Source organism: Nerophis lumbriciformis, linkage group LG01, assembly GCF_033978685.3.
Source record: "Nerophis lumbriciformis linkage group LG01, RoL_Nlum_v2.1, whole genome shotgun sequence".
Lineage (NCBI taxonomy): Eukaryota > Metazoa > Chordata > Actinopteri > Syngnathiformes > Syngnathidae > Nerophis > Nerophis lumbriciformis.
The window spans coordinates 63,081,954-63,107,450 of NC_084548.2; the positions used below are offsets into that span (position 1 = coordinate 63,081,954).

General features: G+C 42.8%; 1 protein-coding gene and 1 long non-coding RNA gene across 3 annotated transcripts in view; one reads left to right on the plus strand and one right to left on the minus strand.

The window, feature by feature from the left end:
• The window catches only part of fbln2 (fibulin 2), a 109,661-nt gene that overhangs the window by 78,602 nt on the left and 5,562 nt on the right, over nucleotides 1-25,497 (minus strand). The window contains exon 2 of the mRNA XM_061923629.1: nucleotides 14,347-15,405. Coding sequence (XP_061779613.1) covers nucleotides 14,347-15,394 — 1,048 coding nt within the window. The 5' untranslated portion in view covers nucleotides 15,395-15,405. The remainder of the gene's footprint in view (nucleotides 1-14,346; nucleotides 15,406-25,497) is intronic.
• Nucleotides 1-25,497, plus strand: part of LOC133570873 (uncharacterized) — a 58,710-nt gene that overhangs the window by 19,411 nt on the left and 13,802 nt on the right. The window lies entirely within an intron of this gene.

Sequence of the window (25,497 nt, forward strand, 5' to 3'; positions counted from 1 at the left end):
AAGACTTTAGGCGTGAAGTAGTCCTAAGAATTTAGGTTTGAAGTAATCCCAAGACTTTAGGTGTGGAATAGTCATCAGACTTTAGACGTGAAGTAGTCCTATAAATTTTAAGGTGTGAAGTAGTCCAAAGACTTTAGATGTGAAGTAATCCTAAGACTTTAGGTGTGAAGTAGTCCTAAGACTTTAGGTGTGAAGTAGCCCTAAGACTTTAGGCGTGAATTAGTCCTAAGACTTTAGGCATAAAGTCGTCCTAAGACTGTCGGTGTGAAGTCGTCATAAGACTTTGGTTGTGAAGTAGTCCTAAGACTTTAGCTGTGAAGTAGTCCTGAGACTTTAGGTGTGAAGTAGTCCTAAGACTTTAGGCGTGAAGTATTCTTCAGACTTTAGGCGCGAAGTATTCTTCAGACTTTAGGCGCGAAGTCGTCATAAGACTTTAGGTGTGACGTAGTCCTAAGACTCAAGGCGTGAAGTAGTCCTAAGACTTAAGGTGTGGAATAGTCTAAAGACTTTAGTTGTGAAGTAGTCCTAAGACTTTAGGTGTGAAGTAGCCCTAAGATTTTAGGTGTGAAGTCGTCCTAAGACTTTAGGCGTGAAGTAGTCCTAAGAATTTAGGTTTGAAGTAATCCCAAGACTTTAGGTGTGGAATAGTCATCAGACTTTAGACGTGAAGTAGTCCTATAAATTTTAAGGTGTGAAGTAGTCCAAAGACTTTAGATGTGAAGTAATCCTAAGACTTTAGGTGTGAAGTAGTCCTAAGACTTTAGGTGTGAAGTAGCCCTAAGACTTTAGGCGTGAATTAGTCCTAAGACTTTAGGCATAAAGTCGTCCTAAGACTGTCGGTGTGAAGTCGTCATAAGACTTTGGTTGTGAAGTAGTCCTAAGACTTTAGCTGTGAAGTAGTCCTGAGACTTTAGGTGTGAAGTCGTTCTAAGACATTAGGTGTGAAGTCGTCATAAGACTTTAGGTGTGAAGTAGTCCTAAGACTCAAAGCGTGAAGTAGTCCTAAGACTTTAGGTGTGAAGTAGTCCTAAGTTTTAGTTGTGAAGTAGTCCTAAGTTTTTAAGTGTGAAGTAGCCCTAAGACTTTTGATGTGAAGTAGTCCAAAAACTTTAGGTGTGAAGTAGTCCAAAAACTTTAGGTGTGAAGTAGTCCTAAGACTTTAGATGTGAAGTAGTCCTAAGACTTTAGGCGTGAAGTCGTCATAAGACTTTAGGTGAGAAGTAGTGCTAAGACTCAAGGCGTGAAGTAGTTCTAAGACTTTAGGTGTGAAGTAGTCCTACGACTTTAGGTGTGAAGTAGTCCTATGACTTTAGGTGTGAAGTAGTCCTAAGACTTTAGGTGTGAAGTAGTCCAAAAACTTTAGGTGTGAGTAGTCCAAAAACTTTAGGTGTGAAGTAGTCCTAAAAATTTAGTTGTGAAGTAGTCCTAAGACTTTAGATGTGAAGTAGTCCTAAGACTTTAGGCGTGAAGTCGTCATAAGACTTTAGGTGAGAAGTAGTGCTAAGACTCAAGGCGTGAAAGAGTCCTAAGACTTTAGGTGTGAAGTAGTCCTAAGACTTTGTTGTGAAGTAGTCCTAAGACTTTGTTGTGATGTAGTCCTAAGACTTTAGGTGTGAAGTAGTCCTAAGACATTGTTGTGAAGTAGTCCTAAGACTTTAGGTTTGAAGTAGTCCTAAGACTTTAAGCGTGAAGTATTCTTAAGACTTTAGGCGTTAAGTCGTCATAAGACTTTAGGCGTGACGTAGTCCTAAGACTTTAGGCGTGAAGTCGTCCTATGACTTAAGATGTGGAATAGTCCTAAGACTTTAGGCTTGAAGTAGTCCTAAGACTTCAGGCGTGAAGTATTCTTAACACTTTAGGCGTGAAGTCGTCATAAGACTTAAGGTGTGGAATAATCCTAAGACTTTAGACGTGAAGTAGTCCTAAAACTTTAGGTATATAACAGTCCCAAATCTTTAGGCTTGTAGGAGTTTAGACTGGCACTGTGAGTACCTGAGTACACCCTCAGGCTCTCGTTCCACACGTTGACGACAGCCCAGTGCTGAGACCATAGACTGAGTAGCTGCTAAGTGCTGAGACCATAAACTCAGTAGCTGCTAACACCGTGTGAAGAAAGTGCGAACAGATGCCAAAGTAGGAGCCAAGACAAACTTATTGGACTGTCACCTCTAAGAGTGCGCTGGGTTCCTGCCGCCCGTTCATGTTTTCAGAACCAGCTTGCAGTCATTTCCCAGCCCCACATCTGCTTTACACACTGAATATTCCACGACTTTATGAGGACGCCGAGCAGCAATCTTCCACTTGCTTCTTCCTTCTGCTGCTTCCAAGCTCTGCTCCCAAAGCAGACGGCAGGAAGGAGAGCAGCAGATGTCTCGCTGCATGAGCGCCAAAATGACGTGTGTTGTTGATTATTAGCAGCAGCATGAATGCTGGACTGTCATGTTTGTTGCTGGCAGAACATGACGTGTGGACCGAGTGTCTTTCACTCCATCTTCTCTACGCTGGTTAAGTACTGTTGGTGTACAGTATTTAACTGGACCAGGAAAAGGGTGGAGTGCCATCTCCGGGTTGGGGAGGAGATCTTGCCCCAAGTGGAGGAGTTCAAGTACCTCGGAGTCTTGTTCACGAGTGAGGGAAGAGTGGATCGTGAGATCCACAGGCGGATCGGTGCGGCGTCTTCAGTAATGCGGACGCTGTATCGATCTGTTGTGGTGAACAAGGAGCTGAGCCGGAAGGAAAAGCTCTCAATTTACTGGTCAATCTACGTTCCCATCCTCGCCTATGGTCATGAGTTTTTGGTTATGACCGAAAGGACAAGATCACGGGTACAAGCGGCCGAAATGAGCTTCCTCCGCCGGGTGGCGGGGCTCTCCCTTAGCGATAGGGTGAGAAGCTCTGTCATCCGGGAGGAGCTCAAAGTAAAGCCGCTGCTCCTCCACATCGAGAGGAGCCAGATGAGGTGGTTCGGGCATCGGGTCAGGATGCCACCGAATGCCTCCCTAGGGAGGTGTTTCGGGCACGTCCGACCGGTAGGAGGCCACGGGGAAGACCCAGGACATGTTGGGAAGACTATTTCTCCCGGCTGGCCTGGGAACACCTCGAGATCCCCCGGGAGGATCTGGACTAAGTGGCTGGGAAGAGGGAAGTCTGGGCTTCCCTGCTTAGGCTTCTGCCCTCGCAACCCGACCTCGGATAAGCGGAAGAAGATGGATGGATGGACAGTTGAATTCCACTGACGGAGGAAAGCCACCTCAGAGATCCAAGTCTAACGCACACCCATCCATCCATTTTCTACTGCTTATTCCCTTCGGGGTGGCGGGGGGTGCTGGAGCCTATCTCAGCTACAATCAGGTGGAAGGCGGGGTACACCCTGGACAAGTCGCTCTAACGCACACCTTTTCTTACCTATCAGGACCTGTTTTTTGTGTACATGGGACCTTCTTACTTTGCCCGAGGTGTGATGTTTCCCAACATGTGACGTTACCGGATTAGCCACATATTGTAGAAATTCACCCGAACGTGTTTGCGCCGCGGTTGTCGTTCACGATGAAATGGCCAGCACAAGTCTTTCAGCCTTATCTGAAGTAAAAAGTGCCTTACTTGGAACGTTTATGATCCGTGGCGATGTTCCTTCAACTGTGAAGAAGTTGCTCCGGGAGTGTAAACAGAAGAATCCTGCTGCGCCCACAAACTTTCACAAATTGATGGATTTTACGAAAAACTACATTGATTGGCAGAGTGGGTGACTAGTATTTGTGGCAATGGAGGAGACAATGAAATGGTAATTAGCAGTACATCAGAAGTGTGTGATTGATACGTTAGCAATGTCTGCTCGAGTTGTTGTGTAGCTGGCTTAACCTTCCAATATAAAACCACTGTCCTGCCAAATAAAGAATGATTTTCCTAAAAACTACTTTTAATTAGATCAGTGCCTACTGTGTTTGGCACAGTATTATAAACGGTTATTACATTAGCAATGCTAGTTCGAGTTGTTGTGTAGGTAGTTTAGCCTTCCAATATAAAACCATTTGTAGCCAAAATAAAGAATGATTTTCCTAAAAATTACTTTTAATTGGATCAGTACCTACTAGAGATGCGCGGTTTGCGGGCACAACCGCGGAGTCCGCGGATTATCCGCGGATCGGGCGGATGAAATTAAAAAAAAATTAGATTTTATCCGCGGGTCGGGTCGGGCGGTTGAAATAAAAAAAAATTAGTTTTTAAATAGATTCAGCAGTTAAACCAATTCGGAAATATATATACATAGTTATTTATTTATTTATTTATTTATTTATTTATTTATTTTATTTTTTTTTTATGTCCTGTCCAGCTTCTCAGGCAAATCATATAGTTGATGTAGATGCCCATATATACATAGTTAAATGTTGTTACCCACATACGAAAAACGAGCAGGCACCTGCTGCATATGCCACAATTAACAGAAGAAGAAAAAAAAAAAAGAGATGGACACTTTTACGGAGCGGAGAAGGGACGCCTCGCCGGGGTCCGGGACCGAGGCCCCTTCCCCCGAGAGGGCCCCACCGGGAGCCGTAGCTGAGGCGATCCGCGAGAAGGGCCCGACGCACGTCCAGGGTCACCACCGCGCCCACCGCACCGACACCCCGCCTCGTCCGCCTTCGCCGCGGCTGGCGTCACGCACAGCAGGTAAGCAGCTTACCTGCCCGCCACCCCCGTGGCCGGGGGCTCGTAACAGGGGTCACTCCGCGCGCTCCGCCCGCGCAGCTTACCTGCCCGCCACCCCTGTTGCCGGGGGCGCGTAACAGGGGTCACTCCGCGCGCAGTGCGCTCACGAAAGGGGTGGGGCTCACCCTGGTTGATATAGACAGCAGGACGGTGGCCATGGAAGTCGGAACCCGCTAAGGAGTGTGTAACAACCCACCTGCCGAATCAACTAGCCCTGAAAATGGATGGCGCTGGAGCGTCGGGCCCATACCCGGCCGTCGCCGGCAGCGAGACGCGCTTGGAGGTGCGCTCAGCGCGGCTCCCATATGATTGCGCACTGGTGTGCGTCTGGGCCGTGACAGCGTGGCACGCGAATGTCTCTGCTGCATTGGATCCGTCTCCTTTCTTTAACAGGCAAAAGCTTTATAACCTCACTAATGCCTTGCATCGTCTATATTAGATATATAACAACGGGCGGGTGCGGGCGGGTGCGGTTCTGATCAAATGTTACATCGGGTGGATGGCGGATGGTTGACGACTTTCTGATGCGGTTGCGGATGAAATAATTGCCTATCCGCGCATCTCTAGTACCTACTGTGTTTGGCACAGTAATATGATCGGTTCTTACGTTAGCAGTATCAGCTCGATTTGCTGTGTAGCTAGCTTAGCCTTCCAATATAAAACCATAGCGTCACTGTCCTACTGCCAAATAAAAAATTACTTTTAATTGGACCAGTGCCTACTGTGTTTGGCACAGTAATATGATCGGTTATTACGTTAGCAATGTCAGCTCAAGTTGTTGTGTAGCTACCTTAGCCTTCCAATATATAACCATAGCGTCACTGTCCTCCTGCCAAATAAATAATGATTTTCCTAAAAACTACTTTCAATTGGATCAGTGCCTACTGTGTTTGGCACAGTATTATAAACGGTTATTACATTAGCAATGTTAGTTCGAGTTGTTGTTTAGGTAGTTTAGCCTTCCAATATACAGTAAAACCATAGCGTCTCTGTACTCTTGCCAAAATAAAGAATAATTTTCCTAAAAATTACTTTTAATTGGATCAGTGCCTACTGTGTTTGGCACAGTAATATGATCGGTTATTACGTTAGCAGTGTCAGCTCGAGTTGGGCTCTGTACCGAGGATGTCGCTGTGGCTTGTGCAGCCCTTTGAGACACTTGTGATTTAGGGCTATATAAATAAACATTGATTGATTGATTGATTGTTGTGTAGCTAGCTTAGCCTTCCAATATAAAACCATAGCGTCACTGTCCTCCTGCCAAATAAAGAATGATTTTCCTAAAAAATACTTTTAACTGGATCAGTGCCTACTGTTTTTGGCACAGTAATATAATCGGTTACTAGGTTAGCAATGTCAGTTCGAGTTGTTGTGTAGCTAGCTTAGCCTTCCAATATAAAACCATAGGGTCACTGTCCTCCTGCCAAATAAAGAATGATTTTCCTAAAAACTACTTTTAATTGGATCAGTGCCTACTGTGTTTGGCACAGTAATATGATTGGTTATTATGTTAGCAATGTCAGCTCGAGTTGTTGTGTAGCTAGCTTAGCCTTCCAATATAAAACCATAGCGTCACTGTCCTCCTGCCAAATAAAGAATGATTTTCCTAAAAAATACTTTTAATTGGATCAGTGCCTACTGTGTTTGGCACAGTAATATATTTGGTTATTAGGTTAGCAATGTCAGTTCGAGTTGTTGTGTAGCTAGTTTAGCCTTCCAATATAAAACCATAATACCATAAAACCAATGTCCTCCTGCCAAATAAATAATGATTTTCCTAAAAACTACTTTTAATTGGATCAGTGCCTACTGTGTAAAATGATGTGGCGGGCCAGACGTGGCCCCCGGGGCCTGCAGTTTGACGCCTGTGATCTGGGATGTTGTGTTGTGGTGAACGTCATCGACTGTCAATCCACCAGGTCCAGAACAGCTGATCTTTGTAGAACCAAAACTACAAAGCATGGCTGCCGGGGCGGGAACCAAGGTTCACTTGGCGTGAAGGGGCGTGGCTAGGAGGGATTAATTTGCATTTTACAGCCCCGCCTCTCAAAATGACCTGTTTTCAGCAGGCAAGATTGAAAAGCATCTCTGGGAGGCCAGTAATCCCAGCAGCTGTGTGGTCGCAGCCAATCAAGTCCCAACAGTGGTCTCATTCATCACACGCTCACACCCCGCCTGCAGGTAGAACCCCCACCCCAGAAACCCGAGACCAGTCCAGCCATTACCTACCCCTCCCCCTCTTCAGCACATTCTGCCTCCCTTTGCACCGACACAACAAAACAAAACTTTTATTTTGGAACACATGAACAGGAAGTACAGTAAATATTTACTATGTTACCTGTGTCAAGCAAAATAAATGAACAGGAAGTACAGTAAATATTTACAAACCCCGTTTCCATATGAGTTGGGAAATTGTGTGAGATGTAAATATAAACGGAATACAATGATTTGCAAATCCTTTTCAACCCATATTCAACAAAGACAAGATATTTGATGTTCAAACTCATAAACTTTTTTTTTTTTTTGCAAACAATAATTCACTTAGAATTTCATGGCTGCAACACGTGCCAAAGAAGTTGGGAAAGGGCATGTTCACCACTGTGTTGCATGGCCTTTCCTTTTAATAACACTCAGTAAACGTTTGGGAACTGAGGAGACACATTTTTTAAGCTTCTCAGGTGGAATTATTTCCCATTCTTGTTTGATGTACAGCTTAAGTTGTTCAACAGTCCGGGGGTCTCCGTTGTGGGATTTTAGGCTTCATAATGCGCCACACATTTTCAATGGGAGACAGGTCTGGACTACAGGCAGGCCAGTCTAGTACCCGCACTCTTTTACTATGAAGCCACGTTGATGTAACACGTGGCTTGGCATTGTCTTGCTGAAATAAGCAGGGGCGTCCATGGTAACGTTGCTTGGATGGCAACATATGTTGCTCCAAAACCTGTATGTACATTTCAGCATTAATAGCGCCTTCACAGATGTGTAAGTTACCCATGTCTTGGGCACTAATACACCCCCATACCATCACAGATGCTGGCTTTTCAACTTTGCGCCTATAACAATCCGGATGGTTCTTTTCCTCTTTGGTCCGGAGGACACGACGTCCACAGTTTCCAAAAACAATTTGAAATGTGGACTCGTCAGACCACAGAACACTTTTCCACTTTGTATCAGTACATCTTAGATGAGCTCAGGCCCAGCGAAGCCGACGGCGTTTCTGGGTGTTGTTGATAAACGTTTTTTTCCTTGCATAGGAGAGTTTTAACTTACACTTACAGATGTAGCTACCAACTGTAGTTACTGACAGTGGGTTTTTGAGGTGTTCCTGAGCCCATGTGGTGATATCCTTTACACACTGATGTCGCTTGTTGATGCAGTACAGCCTGAGGGATCGAAGGTCACAGGCTTAGCTGCTTACTCGCAGTGATTTCTCCAGATTCTCTGAACCCTTTGATGATATTACGGACCGTAGATGGTGAAATCCCTAAATTCCTTGCAATAGCTGGTTGAGAAAGGTTTTTCTTAAACTGTTCAACAATTTGCTCACGCATTTGTTGACAAAGTGGTGACCCTCGCCCCATCCTTGTTTGTGAATGACTGAGCATTTCATGGAATCTACTTTTATACCCAATCATGGCACCCACCTGTTCCCAATTTGCCTGTTCACCTGTGGGATGTTCCAAATAAGTGTTTGATGAGCATTCCTCAACTTTATCAGTATTTATTGCCACCTTTCCCAACTTCTTTGTCACGTGTTGCTGGCATCAAATTCTAAAGTTAATGATTATTTGCAAAAAAAAAAATGTTTATCAGTTTGAACATCAAATATGTTGTCTTTGTAGCATATTCAACTGAATATGGGTTGAAAAGGATTAGCAAATCATTGTATTGAGTTTATATTTACATCTAACACAATTTCCCAACTCATATGGAAACGGGGTTTGTACTACCAGTACCAAAATACTTGGCACCATCCGTCCATTATTCCTAAAACGCGACATTAGCGTGCCTGTGAATATTCTTATCATACATTAACCTCCGTCGTCCAGGAAAGTCTCTCTTTATCTTTTGATGCATTTTAGTTTTCTGTTTCCTCTTCAAACAAAACTTCCTGTCTAATAAGTCAACACGCCAACATAGCGGCCTGCGCCTTTGTTTGCTCAGCCCACTTTTGGCCCTCACTTTAGCAGACACGCCTTCAGGCTCCCAATGATTTCTCCTGAAACTCGCAGCTGTCATTTACTGTTATTATTATTATTATTATTATTATCATTATTATTATTATTAATATTATTATTATTATCATTATTGTTTTTATTAATATTATTATTATTATTATTATTATTATCATCATTACAATAATAATAATTATTATTATTAGAGATGTCCGATAAATGCAAATAAAAAGTAAAATTTATGACTTTTTAAAACGCCGCTATACGGAGTGGTACACGGACGTAGGGAGAAGTACAGAGCGCCAATAAACCTTAAAGGCACTGCGTGCCGGCCCAATCACATAATATCTACGGCTTTTCACACACACAAGTGAATGCCAGGCATACTTGGTCAACAGCCATACAGGTCACACTGAGGGTGGCCATATAAACAACTTTAACACTGTTACAAATATGCGCCACACTGTCAACCCACACCAAACAAGAATGACAAACACATTTCGGGAGAACACCCGCACCGTAACAACATAAACACAACAGAACAAATACCCAGAACCCCTTGCAGCACTAACTCTTCCGGGACGCTACAATATACACCCACCCCCCCCCCAACCCAAATTCCAAGCTGCTGTTTTGAGGCATGTTAAAAAAAATAATACACTTTGTGACTTCAATAATAAATATGGCAGTGCCCTGTTGGCATTTCTTTCCATAACTTGAAACCTTGTTACATTGTTTAATGCATCCAGCGGGGCATCACAACAAAATTAGGCATAATAATGTGTTAATTCCACAACAATATGGGAATATCGGATATCGGCAAAAAAGCCATTATCGGATATCTCTAATTATTATTATTATTATTATTATTATTATTATTATCATTATTATCATTATTTCAAGAGATGCTTTGTGAAAAAGTGTATTATTATTATTATTGTTAATATTGTCATTATTATTATTATTATTAGTAGTATTATTGTTATTGGTATTATTATCATAATCATCATTATAATAATAATAATTATTATTATTATTATTGTTTTTATTATTATTATTGTCATCATTATTATTATTATCATTATTATTATTATCATTATTATCATCATTACTATTATCATTATTATTATTATTATTATTATCATCATCATCATCATCATAATACTAATAATAATAGTACTAATAATAATCATTATTATTATGATTATTATTTCTATTATCATTATTTCATGATTTCAGATGCTTTGTGAAAAAGTGTAACTTTGCCACATAAACTTTTGTCCTCTATTCAACGTCACACCAAACAATAAACGTAAAGGTCGGTGAGTTCACCCCAGAAGAGAAGCATGCAGCATATGTTCGACATACCTGCACAGGCCAGGTGCTGCAAGAAAACACAGGTGTGACAGGCCTGGACCAGAGTCTACTCATTGTTCAGTAGGAAATAACATTGGCACATTGTTCAGTAAGAAATAACATCTGTCATCATTCCAAACAGGAGAAAGAAGCTCCTCCCGCTGACTTGTGATTGGTCAGCTTGTGCTGAGCTCAATCACCTGGCTAGTTTCAACATGATTTGCATATGTATAAGGGGGCGTGGTCAAAGGAGATTTCCATGTAACAAAGAAATGTGCTTGGATTTAAAGTGAGAAGTTTCATACATCTGAACTTTTACTGGATTTCAACCTGCGTCCATTTTTAGTAGGAAACTATGCAAGTTTCTTTACATAAGGTTACTACCGTTTATGTTGACAACTGGTTACTACTGTTTATGTTGACAACTGGTTACGACTGTTTATGTTGACAACTGGTTACGACTGTTTATGTTGACAACTGGTTACCACTGTCTTTGTTGACAACTGGTTACTCCTGATTATGTTGTCAACTGGTTACTACGTTGATGTTAACAACTGGTTACTACCGTTTATGTTGACAACTGGTTACTACCGTTTATGTTGACAACTGGTTACTACATTGATGTTAACAACTGGTTACTACTGTTTATGTTGACAACTGGTTACGACTGTTTATGTTGACAAATGGTTATCACTGTCTATGTTGACAACTGGTTACTACTGTTTACGTTGTCAACTGATTACAACATTGATGTTTTTAACAACTGGTTACTACCGTTTATGTTGACAACTGGTTACTACTGTTTATGTTGACAACTGGTTACTATCGTTTACGTTGACAACTATTACTACAATTTATTTTGACAACCATTTACTACTGTTTATGTTGTCAACTGGTTACTACCGTTTATGTTGACAACTGGTTACTACTGTTTACGTTGACAACTGGTTAAAACCATTGATGTTGACAACTGGTCACTAACGTTTACGTTGACAACTGGTTACTATCGTTTATGTTGATAACTGGTTACTATTGTTTACGTTTATAACTGGTTCCTACCGTTTATGTTGACAACTGGTTACTACATTTATGTTAACAAGTGGTTACTACGTTTATGTCAACAACTGGTTACTACCGTTTATGTTTACAACTGGTTACTACTGTTTATGTTGACAACTGGTTAATACTGATTATGTTGTCAACTGGTTACTACCGTTTATGTTGACAACTGGTTACTACATTTATGTTAACAAGTGGTTACTACGTTGATGTCAACAACTGGTTACTACCGTTTATGTTGACAACTGGTTACTACTGTTTATGTTGACAACTGGTTAATACTGATTACGTTGTCAACTGGTTACTACGTTGATGTTAACAACTGGTTACTACCATTTATGTTGACAACTTGTTACTACTGTTTATGTTGACAACTGGTTACTACCGTTTATGTTGACCACTGATTACTACTGTTTAAGTTGAGAACTGGTTACTACTGTTTATGTTGACAACTGGTTACTACCGTTTATGTTGACAACTGGTTATCACTGTTTATGTTGACAACTTGTTACTACTGATTACGTTGTCAACTGGTTACTACATTGATGTCAACAACTGGTTAGTACCGTTTATGTTGACAACTGGTTACTACTGATTACGTTGTCAACTGGTTACTACTGTCCATGTTGACAACTGGTTACTACTGATTACGTTGTCAACTGGTTACTATGTTGATGTTAACAACTGATTACTACCGTTTATGTTGACAACTGGTTACTACTGATTACGTTGTCAACTGGTTACTACATTTATGTTAACAACTGGTTACTACCGTTTATGTTGACAACTGATTAATACTGTTTAAGTTGACAACTGGTTACTACTGTTTATGTTGACAACTGGTTACTACTGTCTATGTTGACAACTGGTTACTCCTGATCACGTCAACTGGTTACTACGTTGATGTTAACAACCGTATACTACCGTTTATGTTGACAACTGGTTACTACTGTCTATGTTGACAACTGGTTACTCCTGATTACGTTGTCAACTGGTTATTACATTGGTGTTAACAACTGGTTACTACCGTTTATGTTGACAACAGGTTACTACTGTCTATGTTGACAACTGGTTACTCCTGATTACGTTGTCAACTGGTTACTACGTTGATGTTAACAACTGGTTACTACCGTTTATGTTGACAACTGGTTACTACTGTTTATGTTGACAACTGGTTACAACCGTTTATGTTGACAACTGATTACTACTGTTTAAGTTGACAACTGGTTACCACTGTTTATGTTGACAACTGGTTACTACTGTTTATGTTGACAACTGGTTACTATAGTTTAAGTTGACAACTAATACTACAGTTTATTTTGACAACCGTTTACTACCGTTTATGTTGACAACTGGTTACTACTGTTTATGTTGACAACTGGTTACTACTGTTTACATTGATAACTGGTTAATACCGTTGATGTTGACAACTGGTTACTAACATTTACATTGACAACTGGTTACTATTGTTTATGTTGATAACTGGTTACTATGTTTACGTTTATAACTGGTTCCTACCGTTTATGTTGACAACTGGTTACTGCTGTTTATGTTGACAAGTGGTTACTACGTCTATGTTTTAGAACTAGTTAAAATGTTTTTTTTGACAACTGGTTTACTACCTTTTATGTTGACAACTGGTTACTACCTTTTATGTTGACAACTGGTTACTATCGTTTACGTTGACAACTAATAATACAGTTTATTTTGACAACCGTTTACTACTGTTTATGTTGACAACTGGTTACTACCGTTTATGTTGACAACTGGTTACTACTGTTTATGTTGACAACTGGTTACTACTGATTACGTTGTCAGCTGGTTACTGTGTTGATGTTGACAACTGGTTATTACCGTTTATGTTGACAACTGATTACTACTGTTTATGTTGACAACTGGTTACTACTGTTTATGTTGACAACTGGTTACTACTGTTTATGTTGACAACTGGTTACTACCGTTTACGTTTACAACTGGCTAGTATCTTTTATGTTGACAACTGGTTACTATTGTTTACGCTGACAACTAATACTACAGTTTATTTTGACAACCGTTTACTACTGTTTATGTTGACAACTGGATTTATGTTGACAACTGGTTACTACTGTTTATGTTGACAACTGGTTAATACCGTTGATGTTGACAACTGGTTACTACTGTTTACGTTGACAACTGGTTACTATCGTTTATGTTGATAACTGGTTACTATTGTTTACGTTTATAACTGGTTCCTGCCGTTTATGTTGACAACTGGTTACTGTTGTTTATGTTGACAAGTGGTTACTACGTCTATGTTTTACAACTAGTTAAAATGTTTTTTTTGACAACTGGTTTACTACCTTTTATGTTGACAACTGGTTACTACCTTTTATGTTGACAACTGGTTACTATCGTTTATGTTGACAACTGGTTACTACTGTTTTTATTGACAACTGGTTACTATCGTTTATGTTGACAACTGGTTACTACTGTTTTTATTGACAACTGGTTACCACCGTTTATGATGACAACTGTTTACTACCGTTTACAATTGACTCCACAAAAAGTTCTCACAGTGAAGCAGATATCTATAAGAAACAACGTAAACATCAATAATTGGTATATATGTAGATATATATGTGTGTGTGTGTGTGTGTGTGTGTGTGTGTGTGTGTGTGTGTGTGTGTGTGTGTGTGTGTGTGTGTGTGTATATACACACACACACACATATATATATATCTACATATATGTACTGTAGATATGTATGTAAGTATATGTGTGTATATATATGTGCGTATGTATGTATATGTGCGTAGATATATGTATAAAAAAATATATATTAAAGAAAATATATATGTATATATAAATACTGTGTGTATATACATATATATATATAAAATGTATATTAAAAATATATATATATATTTAAAAAAAAATATATATATATATATATATATTTTTTTTTTTTTAATATATATATATTTTTAATATATATTATATGTCCCTGCTGGCCTCCATAGACGATCACACAGTATTTCAAAGTTTTCCATCAACATTTTGAGCTTCTTACCTTCATGGACATCCTGAGTTTGGTAGTTGGAGAAGTTCTGAGGTTGTTTTGAGGTCTGGTCTTCATCCTTCCTCATGCTGTCTGCGGGTCTGCTGGTGGGCCGGAACTGGACTGAGGGATCCAAGCTGAGTTCTTCATGATCAGGAGTCCTCTGGTGGTCCTCAGATGATTTGTTCCTCTGGTCTGAGTGTTTCCGTGTCAATTCTTCAGCTCCCTCATGTTCTCCGGGCTTCTCTTCCCGCTCTGCTGCCGGATCCAAGGTGACCTCATCCTCGCTCATCTTTTCCAAGCTTTTTTGCGAGCCCCTCGGCTGGCTTGTCCTGTCATCGCTGGAGGCGGAGCTTGACTGAGGCGGAGCTTCAGTCGCTGGAAACAGACTCTGGGCGGTAGAAGGAGTCAGCTCGGGCTGAGAGTAGTCGTAGTCGTCCGTGCCAAAGCTGGCCGGACCTGGCTGGTACAGGGCCGGGGCGTTGGAGTCGTTGCTACGGCGCTCACAGCCGGGAACAGGCGAGCACATCAACTTGCCGCCTTCGTTGGGACAGTGACAGACCTGACAGCGGTCCAGCCGGAAGGTGTGTCCCGCGTCGTAGGTCTTGTCGCCATGGCGACAGCCCACCCGCCCACACTGCGGGCAGCCGTCGGCCGGCTGCAGGATGTGGATGCAGTTGTGGGAGACTTGGGGACACTCGATGAAGCGACAACTGATCTTCCCTCCTCCCTCGGGACAAACACACTCCGTGCTGCCAAAGTCCACCAGGTAGGACTGGCCCTCGGGGACTTTTCCTTGGCCGAAGCCTGCCCGCACGCAGTCGTAGAACTGGTAGCCCTCGCAGGTGCATCCGGTCTGGGCGCAGGTGGGACAGCAGGCGTCCGGCTCCATCACTGAGTCCAGGCAGTCCTGCGCCGGAGGACACTCCACACCTGTGCAGTCCTTCTGGCTGGCGGCCATCTGCAGGACCAGCAGCACGCAACACGCACGCAGCACCCGTCTTTGTGCGCTCATTTTGGCCGCGCACAGCAACAAAACCTCTCTGGTCAGGTTCCGCATGAAAAGGGTTCCTGTCGGAACGAAAAAAGGATCGTCAACAAGATTATGTACTTTGATATTTTTTATATACATTATTATTGACATTTTTACATCTTTTTATACTACCTTATATATTTCATATATTAGTGACATGTTTATGTCGCATACTACTTTATACATTAGTGACATGTTTTAATCCCAGTCCTGCAGTGTTTACTTGTGTGTGATATCATGTGCGATACAATCAGTCCTGCGGCCTGTTTACTTGTGTCTGATATCATGTGCGATACAAGCAGTCCTGCGGCCTGTTTACTTGTGTCTGATATCATGTGTTATACAATCAGTCCTGTGGTGTGTTTACTTGTGTGTGATATTATGTGCGATACAAGCAGTCCTGCGGCCTGTTTACTTGTGTCTGATATCATGTGTTATACAATCAGTCCTGCGGCGTGTTTACTTGTGTGTGATATCATGTGCGAGGAAATCAGTCTTGCAGCGTGTTTACTTGTGTGTGATATCATGTGCGATGAAATCAGTCCTGCAGCGTGTTTACTTGTGTGTGATATCATGTGCGATGAAATCAGTCCTGCAGTGTGTTTACTTGTGTGTGATGTCATGTGCAATATAAGCAGTCATGCGGCGTGTTCACTTGTGTGTGATATCATGTACAATAAAAGAAGTCCTGCAGTGTGTTTACTTGTGTGTGATATCATGTGCAATGAAATCAGTCTTGCAGCATGTTTACTTGTGGGTGATATCATGTGCGATACAATCAGTCCTGTGGCCTGTTTACCTGTGTGTGTGATATCATGTGCGATACAATCAGTCCTGCAGAGTGTTTATTTGTGTGTGATATCATGTGCGATCAAATCAATCTTGCAGTTTGTTTACTTGTGTGTAATATCATGTGCAATGAAATCAATCCTGCAGCGTGTTTAATTGTCTGTGATATCATGTTCCATACAAGCAGTCCTGCAGAGTGTGTGATATCATGTGCGATACAAGCAGTTCTGCAGAGTGTTTACTTGTGTGTAATATCATGTGCAATATGAGCAGTCCTGCGGCGTGTTTACTTATGTGTGATACAAGAAGTCCTGCAGAGTGTTTACTTGTGTGTGATATCATGTGCGATGAAATCAGTCATGCAGCATGTTTACTTGTGTGTGATATCATGTGCGATACAATCAGTCCTGCAAGGTGTTTACTTGTGTGTGATATCATGTGCGATGAAATCAGTCTTGCAGCATGTTTACTTGTGTGTGATATAATGTGCGATACAAGAAGTCTTGCAGCATGTTTACTTGTGTGTGATATCATGTGCGATATAATCAGTGCTGCAGCGTGTTTACTTGTGTGTGATATCATGTGCAATACAAGTAGTCCTGCAGCGTGTTTACTTGTGTGTGATATCATGTGCGATACAATCAGTGCTGCAACGTGTTTACTTGTGTGTGATATCATGTGCGATACAATCAGCCCTGCAGTGTGTTTACTTGTGTGTGATGTCATGTGCGATGAAATCAGTCTTGCACATGTTTACTTGTGTGTGATGTCATGTGCGATACAATCAGTCCTACGGCCTTTTTACTTGTGTGTGATATCATGTGCGATGAAATCAATCTTGCAGCGTGTTTCCTTGTGTGTGATATCATGTGCGATACAAGAAGTCCTGCAGAGTGTTTCTTGTGTGTAATATCATGTGCGATACAAGCAGTCCTGCAGCGTGTTTCCTTGTGTGATATCATGTGCAATACAAGAAGTCCTACAGCGTGGTTACTTGTGTGTGATATCATGTGCAATGAAATCAGTCCTGCAGCGTGTTTCCTTCTGTGTGATATCATGTGCCATACAAGCAGTCCTGCAGAGTGTTTACTTGTGTGTAAAATCATGTGCAATATAAGCAGTCCAGCGGCGTGTTTGCTTGTGTGTAATATTATGTGCAATATAAGCAGTCCTGCGGCGTGTTTACTTGTGTGTGATATCATGTGCAATATAAGCAATCCTGAAGAGTGTTTACTTGTGTGTGATATCATGTGCGATGAAATCAGTCCTGTGGCGTGTTTACTTGTGTGTAATATCATGTGCAATATAAGCAGTCCTGCGCGTGTGTTTACTTGTATGTGATATCATGTGCGATGAAATCAGTCCTGCAGCGTGTTTACTTGTGTGTAATAGCATGTGTATTATAAGCAGTCCTGCGGCGTGTTTACTTGTGTGTGATATCATGTGCAAAATAAGCAGTCCTGCGGCGTGTTTGCTTGTGTGTGATATCATGTGCGATATAAGTGGTCCTGCAGTGTGTTTACTTATGTGTTATATCATGTGTTATACAATCAGTCCTGTGGTGTGTTTACTTGAGTGTGATATCATGTGCGATACAAGCAGTCCTGCAGCGTGTTTACTTGTGTGTAATGTCATGTGAGATGCAAGCAGTCCTGCAGTGTGCTTACTTGTGTGTGAAATAATGTGTGATATGAGCAGGCCTCCAGAGTGTTTACTTGTGTGTGATATCATGTGCAATACAAGCAGCCCTGCAGAGTGTTTACTTGTGTGTGATATCATGTGCAATATAAGCAGTCCTGAAGAGTGTTTACTTGTGTGTGTGATATCATGTGCGATGAAATCAGTCTTGCAGCATGTTTACTTGTGTGTGATATCATGTGCGATGAAATCAGTCTTGCAGCATGTTTACTTGTGTCTGATATCATGTGCGATACAATCAGTCCTGCAGTGTGTTTACTTGTGTGTGATATCATGTGCAATATAAGCAGTGTTTTCTTGTGCGAAGCTAGACAGCCAGCTAAAATATAAATGTCCTCCGTTGACCTCACATGTTCTTCTATTTGACTTAAGTCATTTACAGAAGGTATACATGCTACACTAAGGGCAGCTACACAACAGCCAAGCACACAATAGCACACAAACATACTGTAGGTAATAAGTGTCTTTCATTCATTAATCTTCTAGAAAGTGAACCGGGACACTCTAATGTTTTCATTACAATTCTCATGTGAAGATTTTTCCTTCAAAAGTTTATTTGAGGAAGACATCAGTTGGCTTTTAATTTGTGTTTGTGTTTTCTTTGCATGGGACTCGTTTCAACCGATGGGAACTGTAAGAACATCAATCCAATATCAGCCAGACTAAAGAGTTGTTGACATATCAAACAAGCTGTTGGTTTCCATGGAGACCAGATCTTTCTGAAGGTAACAGATCGTTGACACACGTCACAAACTCGTGTGTTTATTGACCTTGGACGTGTGGAGACAACAAGCAACGTTTCAAAGCAGGAAGAAAACTTTCAAACTTTTACTATCTTGAGTGTTGTGTTTATGTGAAGCAGTCACAACTTTTCATTGTACAGAAAAGCACTTTTCATAAACGGGAGAGGAACACAAACGCTGCGTGTGAAGTTCTCCATCAATGACGTCTTTGTGCACCGCTCCATTCCTTCAGAGGATGTCCCTCGCAGACCACATGACCTCACACGGGTCTGCCACCCACTCAACAGCCACAGTCAGACTAAGTCACTTAGGGAGTTAACCACCAACATGCTCTCAACACGCCGATAAGTCAGCCACAGTCAGACTAAGTCACTTAAAGGGAGTTAGAGGGAGTAAACCACCAACATGTCAACAGCCACAGTCAGACTTAGTCACTTAGGGAGTTAACAAGCTCTCAATACCCCAACAAGTCAGCCACAGTCAGACTAAGTCACTTAATGGGAGTTAGAGGGAGTTAACCACCAACGTGCTCTCAACAGCCACATTCAGACTAAGTCGCTTACAGGGAGTTATAGGGAGTTAACCACCAACATGCTTTCAACACGCCAACAAGTCAGCCACAGTCAGACTAGGTCACTTAGGGAGTTAACCACTAACATGCTCTCAACACACCAACAGGTCAGCCACAGTCAGACTAAGTCACTTAAAGGGAGTTAGAGGGAGTAAACCACCAACATGCTGTCAACAGCCACAGTCAGACTAAGTCACTTAAAGGGAGTTAGAGGGAGTAAACCACCAACATGCTGTCGACAGCCACAGTCAGACTAAGTCACGTAGGGAGTTAACCACCAACATGCTGTCAACAGCCACAGTCTGACTAAGTCACTTAGGGAGTTAACCACCAACATGCTCTCAACACGCCGATAAGTCAGCCACAGTCAGACTAAGTCACTTAAAGGGAGTTAGAGGGAGTAAACCACCAACATGTCAACAGCCACAGTCAGACTTAGTCACTTAGGGAGTTAACAAGCTCTCAATACCCCAACAAGTCAGCCACAGTCAGACTAAGTCACTTAATGGGAGTTAGAGGGAGTTAACCACCAACGTGCTCTCAACAGCCACATTCAGACTAAGTCGCTTACAGGGAGTTATAGGGAGTTAACCACCAACATGCTTTCAACACGCCAACAAGTCAGCCACAGTCAGACTAGGTCACTTAGGGAGTTAACCACTAACATGCTCTCAACACACCAACAGGTCAGCCACAGTCAGACTAAGTCACTTAAAGGGAGTTAGAGGGAGTAAACCACCAACATGCTGTCAACAGCCACAGTCAGACTAAGTCACTTAAAGGGAGTTAGAGGGAGTAAACCACCAACATGCTGTCGACAGCCACAGTCAGACTAAGTCACGTAGGGAGTTAACCACCAACATGCTGTCAACAGCCACAGTCTGACTAAGTCACTTAGGGAGTTAACCACCAACATGCTCTCAACACGCCAACAAGTCAGCCACAATCAGACTAAGTCACTTAAAGGGTGTTAGAGGGAGTAAACCACCAACATGTTCTCAACAGCCACAGTCAGACTAAGTCACTTAGAGGGAGTTAACCACCAACATGTTCTCAACAGCCACAGTCAGACTTAGTCACGTAGGGAGTTAACAAGCTCTCAATACGCCAACAAGTCAGCCACAGTCAGACTAAGTCACTTAAAGAAAGTTAGAGGGAGTTGACCACCAACATGCTCTCAACAGCCACATTCAGACTAAGTCGTTTACAGGCAGTTATAGGGAGTTAACCACCAACATGCTCTCAACACGCCAACAAGTCAGCCACAATCAGACTAAGTCACTTAAAGGGTGTTAGAGGGAGTTAACCACCAACATGCTCTCTACACACCAACAGGTCAGCCACAGTCAGACTAAGTCACTTAAAGGGAGTTAGAGGGAGTAAACCACCAACAGGCTGTCAACAGCCACAGTCAGACTAAGTCACTTAAAGGGAGTTAGAGAGAGTAAACCACCAACATGCTGTCGACAGCCACAGTCAGACTAAGTCACTTAGGAAGTTAACCACCAACATGCTCTCAACACGCCAACAAGTCAGCCACAATCACACTAAGTCACTTAAAGGGTGTTAGAGGGAGTAAACCACCAAAATGTTCTTAACAGCCACAGTCAGACTAAGTCACTTAAAGGGAGTTAGAGGGAGTTAACCACCAACATGTTCTCAACAGCCACAGTCAGACTTAGTCACGTAGGGAGTTAACAAGCTCTCAATACGCCAACACGTCAGCCACAGTCAGACTAAGTCACTTAAAGAAAGTTAGAGGGAGTTGACCACCAACATGCTCTCAACAGCCACATTCAGACTAAGTCGTTTACAGGCAGTTATAGGGAGTTAACCACCAACATGCTCTCAACACGCCAACAAGTCAGCCACAGTCAGACTAAGTCACTTAAAGGGAGTTAGAGGGAGTAAACCACCAACAGGCTGTCAACAGCCACAGTCAGACTAAGTCACTTAAAGGGAGTTAGAGAGAGTAAACCACCAACATGCTGTCGACAGCCACAGTCAGACTAAGTCACTTAGGAAGTTAACCACCAACATGCTCTCAACACGCCAACAAGTCAGCCACAATCACACTAAGTCACTTAAAGGGTGTTAGAGGGAGTAAACCACCAAAATGTTCTTAACAGCCACAGTCAGACTAAGTCACTTAAAGGGAGTTAGAGGGAGTTAACCACCAACATGTTCTCAACAGCCACAGTCAGACTTAGTCACGTAGGGAGTTAACAAGCTCTCAATACGCCAACACGTCAGCCACAGTCAGACTAAGTCACTTAAAGAAAGTTAGAGGGAGTTGACCACCAACATGCTCTCAACAGCCACATTCAGACTAAGTCGTTTACAGGCAGTTATAGGGAGTTAACCACCAACATGCTTTCAACACGCCAACATGTCAGCCACAGTCAGACTAAGTCACTTAGGGAGTTAACCACCAACATGCTCTCAACACGCCAACAAGTCAGCCACAATCAGACTAAGTCACTTAAAGGGTGTTAGAGGGAGTTAACCACCAACATGCTCTCAACACACCAACAGGTCAGCCACAGTCAGACTAAGTCACTTAAAGGGAGTTAGAGGGAGTAAACCACCAACAGGCTGTCAACAGCCACAGTCAGACTAAGTCACTTAAAGGGAGTTAGAGGGAGTAAACCACCAACATGCTGTCGACAGCCACAGTCTGACTAAGTCACTTAGGGAGTTAACCACCAACATGCTCTCAACACACCAACAGGTCAGCCACAGTCAGACTAAGTCACTTAAAGGGAGTTAGAGGGAGTAAACCACCAACATGCTGTCGACAGCCACAGTCAGACTAAGTCACGTAGGGAGTTAACCACCAACATGCTGTCAACAGCCACAGTCTGACTAAGTCACTTAGGGAGTTAACCACCAACATGCTCTCAACACGCCGATAAGTCAGCCACAGTCAGACTAAGTCACTTAAAGGGAGTTAGAGGGAGTAAACCACCAACATGTCAACAGCCACAGTCAGACTTAGTCACTTAGGGAGTTAACAAGCTCTCAATACCCCAACAAGTCAGCCACAGTCAGACTAAGTCACTTAATGGGAGTTAGAGGGAGTTAACCACCAACGTGCTCTCAACAGCCACATTCAGACTAAGTCGCTTACAGGGAGTTATAGGGAGTTAACCACCAACATGCTTTCAACACGCCAACAAGTCAGCCACAGTCAGACTAGGTCACTTAGGGAGTTAACCACTAACATGCTCTCAACACACCAACAGGTCAGCCACAGTCAGACTAAGTCACTTAAAGGGAGTTAGAGGGAGTAAACCACCAACATGCTGTCAACAGCCACAGTCAGACTAAGTCACTTAAAGGGAGTTAGAGGGAGTAAACCACCAACATGCTGTCGACAGCCACAGTCAGACTAAGTCACGTAGGGAGTTAACCACCAACATGCTGTCAACAGCCACAGTCTGACTAAGTCACTTAGGGAGTTAACCACCAACATGCTCTCAACACGCCAACAAGTCAGCCACAGTCAGACTAAGTCACTTAAAGGGTGTTAGAGGGAGTAAACCACCAACATGTTCTCAACAGCCACAGTCAGACTAAGTCACTTAAAGGGAGTTAGAGGGAGTTAACCACCAACATGTTCTCAACAGCCACAGTCAGACTTAGTCACGTAGGGAGTTAACAAGCTCTCAATACGCCAACAAGTCAGCCACAGTCAGACTAAGTCACTTAAAGAAAGTTAGAGGGAGTTGACCACCAACATGCTCTCAACAGCCACATTCAGACTAAGTCGTTTACAGGCAGTTATAGGGAGTTAACCACCAACATGCTTTCAACACGCCAACATGTCAGCCACAGTCAGACTAAGTCACTTAGGGAGTTAACCACCAACATGCTCTCAACACGCCAACAAGTCAGCCACAATCAGACTAAGTCACTTAAAGGGTGTTAGAGGGAGTTAACCACCAACATGCTCTCAACACACCAACAGGTCAGCCACAGTCAGACTAAGTCACTTAAAGGGAGTTAGAGGGAGTAAACCACCAACAGGCTGTCAACAGCCACAGTCAGACTAAGTCACTTAAAGGGAGTTAGAGGGAGTAAACCACCAACATGCTGTCGACAGCCACAGTCTGACTAAGTCACTTAGGGAGTTAACCACCAACATGCTCTCAACACACCAACAGGTCAGCCACAGTCAGACTAAGTCACTTAAAGGGAGTTAGAGGGAGTAAACCACCAACATGCTGTCGACAGCCACAGTCAGACTAAGTCACTTAGGGAGTTAACCACCAACATGCTCTCAACACACCAACAGGTCAGCCACAGTCAGACTAAGTCACTTAAAGGGAGTTAGAGGGAGTAAACCACCAACATGCTGTCGACAGCCACAGTCTGACTAAGTCACTTAGGGAGTTAACCACCAACATGCTCTCAACACACCAACAGGTCAGCCACAGTCAGACTAAGTCACTTAAAGGGAGTTAGAGGGAGTAAACCACCAACATGCTGTCAACAGCCACAGTCTGACTAAGTCACTTAGGGAGTTAACCACCAACATGCTCTCAACACACCAACAGGTCAGCCACAGTCAGACTAAGTCACTTAAAGGGAGTTAGAGGGAGTAAACCACCAACATGCTGTCGACAGCCACAGTCAGACTAAGTCACTTAGGGAGTTAACCACCAACATGCTGTCAACAGCCACAGTCTGACTAAGTCACTTAGGGAGTTAACCACCAACATGCTCTCAACACGCCAACAAGTCAGCCACAATCAGACTAAGTCACTTAAAGGGTGTTAGAGGGAGTAAACCACCAACATGTTCTCAACAGCCACAGTCAGACTAAGTCACTTAAAGGGAGTTAGAGGGAGTTAACCACCAACATGTTCTCAACAGCCACAGTCAGACTTAGTCACGTAGGGAGTTAACAAGCTCTCAATATGCCAACAAGTCAGCCACAGTCAGACTAAGTCACTTAAAGAAAGTTAGAGGGAGTTGACCACCAACATGCTCTCAACAGCCACATTCAGACTAAGTCGTTTACAGGCAGTTATAGGGAGTTAACCACCAACATGCTTTCAACACGCCAACATGTCAGCCACAGTCAGACTAAGTCACTTAGGGAGTTAACCACCAACATGCTCTCAACACGCCAACAAGTCAGCCACAATCAGACTAAGTCACTTAAAGGGTGTTAGAGGGAGTTAACCACCAACATGCTCTCAACACACCAACAGGTCAGCCACAGTCAGACTAAGTCACTTAAAGGGAGTTAGAGGGAGTAAACCACCAACAGGCTGTCAACAGCCACAGTCAGACTAAGTCACTTAAAGGGAGTTAGAGGGAGTAAACCACCAACATGCTGTCGACAGCCACAGTCAGACTAAGTCACTTAGGGAGTTAACCACCAACATGCTGTCAACAGCCACAGTCTGACTAAGTCACTTAGGGAGTTAACCACCAACATGCTCTCAACACGCCAACAAGTCAGCCACAATCAGACTAAGTCACTTAAAGGGTGTTAGAGGGAGTAAACCACCAAAATGTTCTTCACAGCCACAGTCAGACTAAGTCACTTAAAGGGAGTTAGAGGGAGTTAACCACCAACATGTTCTCAACAGCCACAGTCAGACTTAGTCACGTAGGGAGTTAACAAGCTCTCAATACGCCAGCAAGTCAGCCACAGTCAGACTAAGTCACTTAAAGAAAGTTAGAGGGAGTTGACCACCAACATGCTCTCAACAGCCACATTCAGACTAAGTCGTTTACAGGCAGTTATAGGGAGTTAACCACCAACATGCTTTCAACACGCCAACATGTCAGCCACAGTCAGACTAAGTCACTTAGGGAGTTAACCACCAACATGCTCTCAACACGCCAACAAGTCAGCCACAATCAGACTAAGTCACTTAAAGGGTGTTAGAGGGAGTTAACCACCAACATGCTCTCAACACACCAACAGGTCAGCCACAGTCAGACTAAGTCACTTAAAGGGAGTTAGAGGGAGTAAACCACCAACATGCTGTCAACAGCCACAGTCAGACTAAGTCACTTAAAGGGAGTTAGAGGGAGTAAACCACCAACATGCTGTCGACAGCCACAGTCAGACTAAGTCACGTAGGGAGTTAACCACCAACATGCTGTCGACAGCCACAGTCAGACTAAGTCACTTAGGGAGTTAACCACCAACATGCTCTCAACACGCCAACAAGTCAGCCACAATCACACTAAGTCACTTAAAGGGTGTTAGAGGGAGTAAACCACCAAAATGTTCTTAACAGCCACAGTCAGACTAAGTCACTTAAAGGGAGTTAGAGGGAGTTAACCACCAACATGTTCTCAACAGC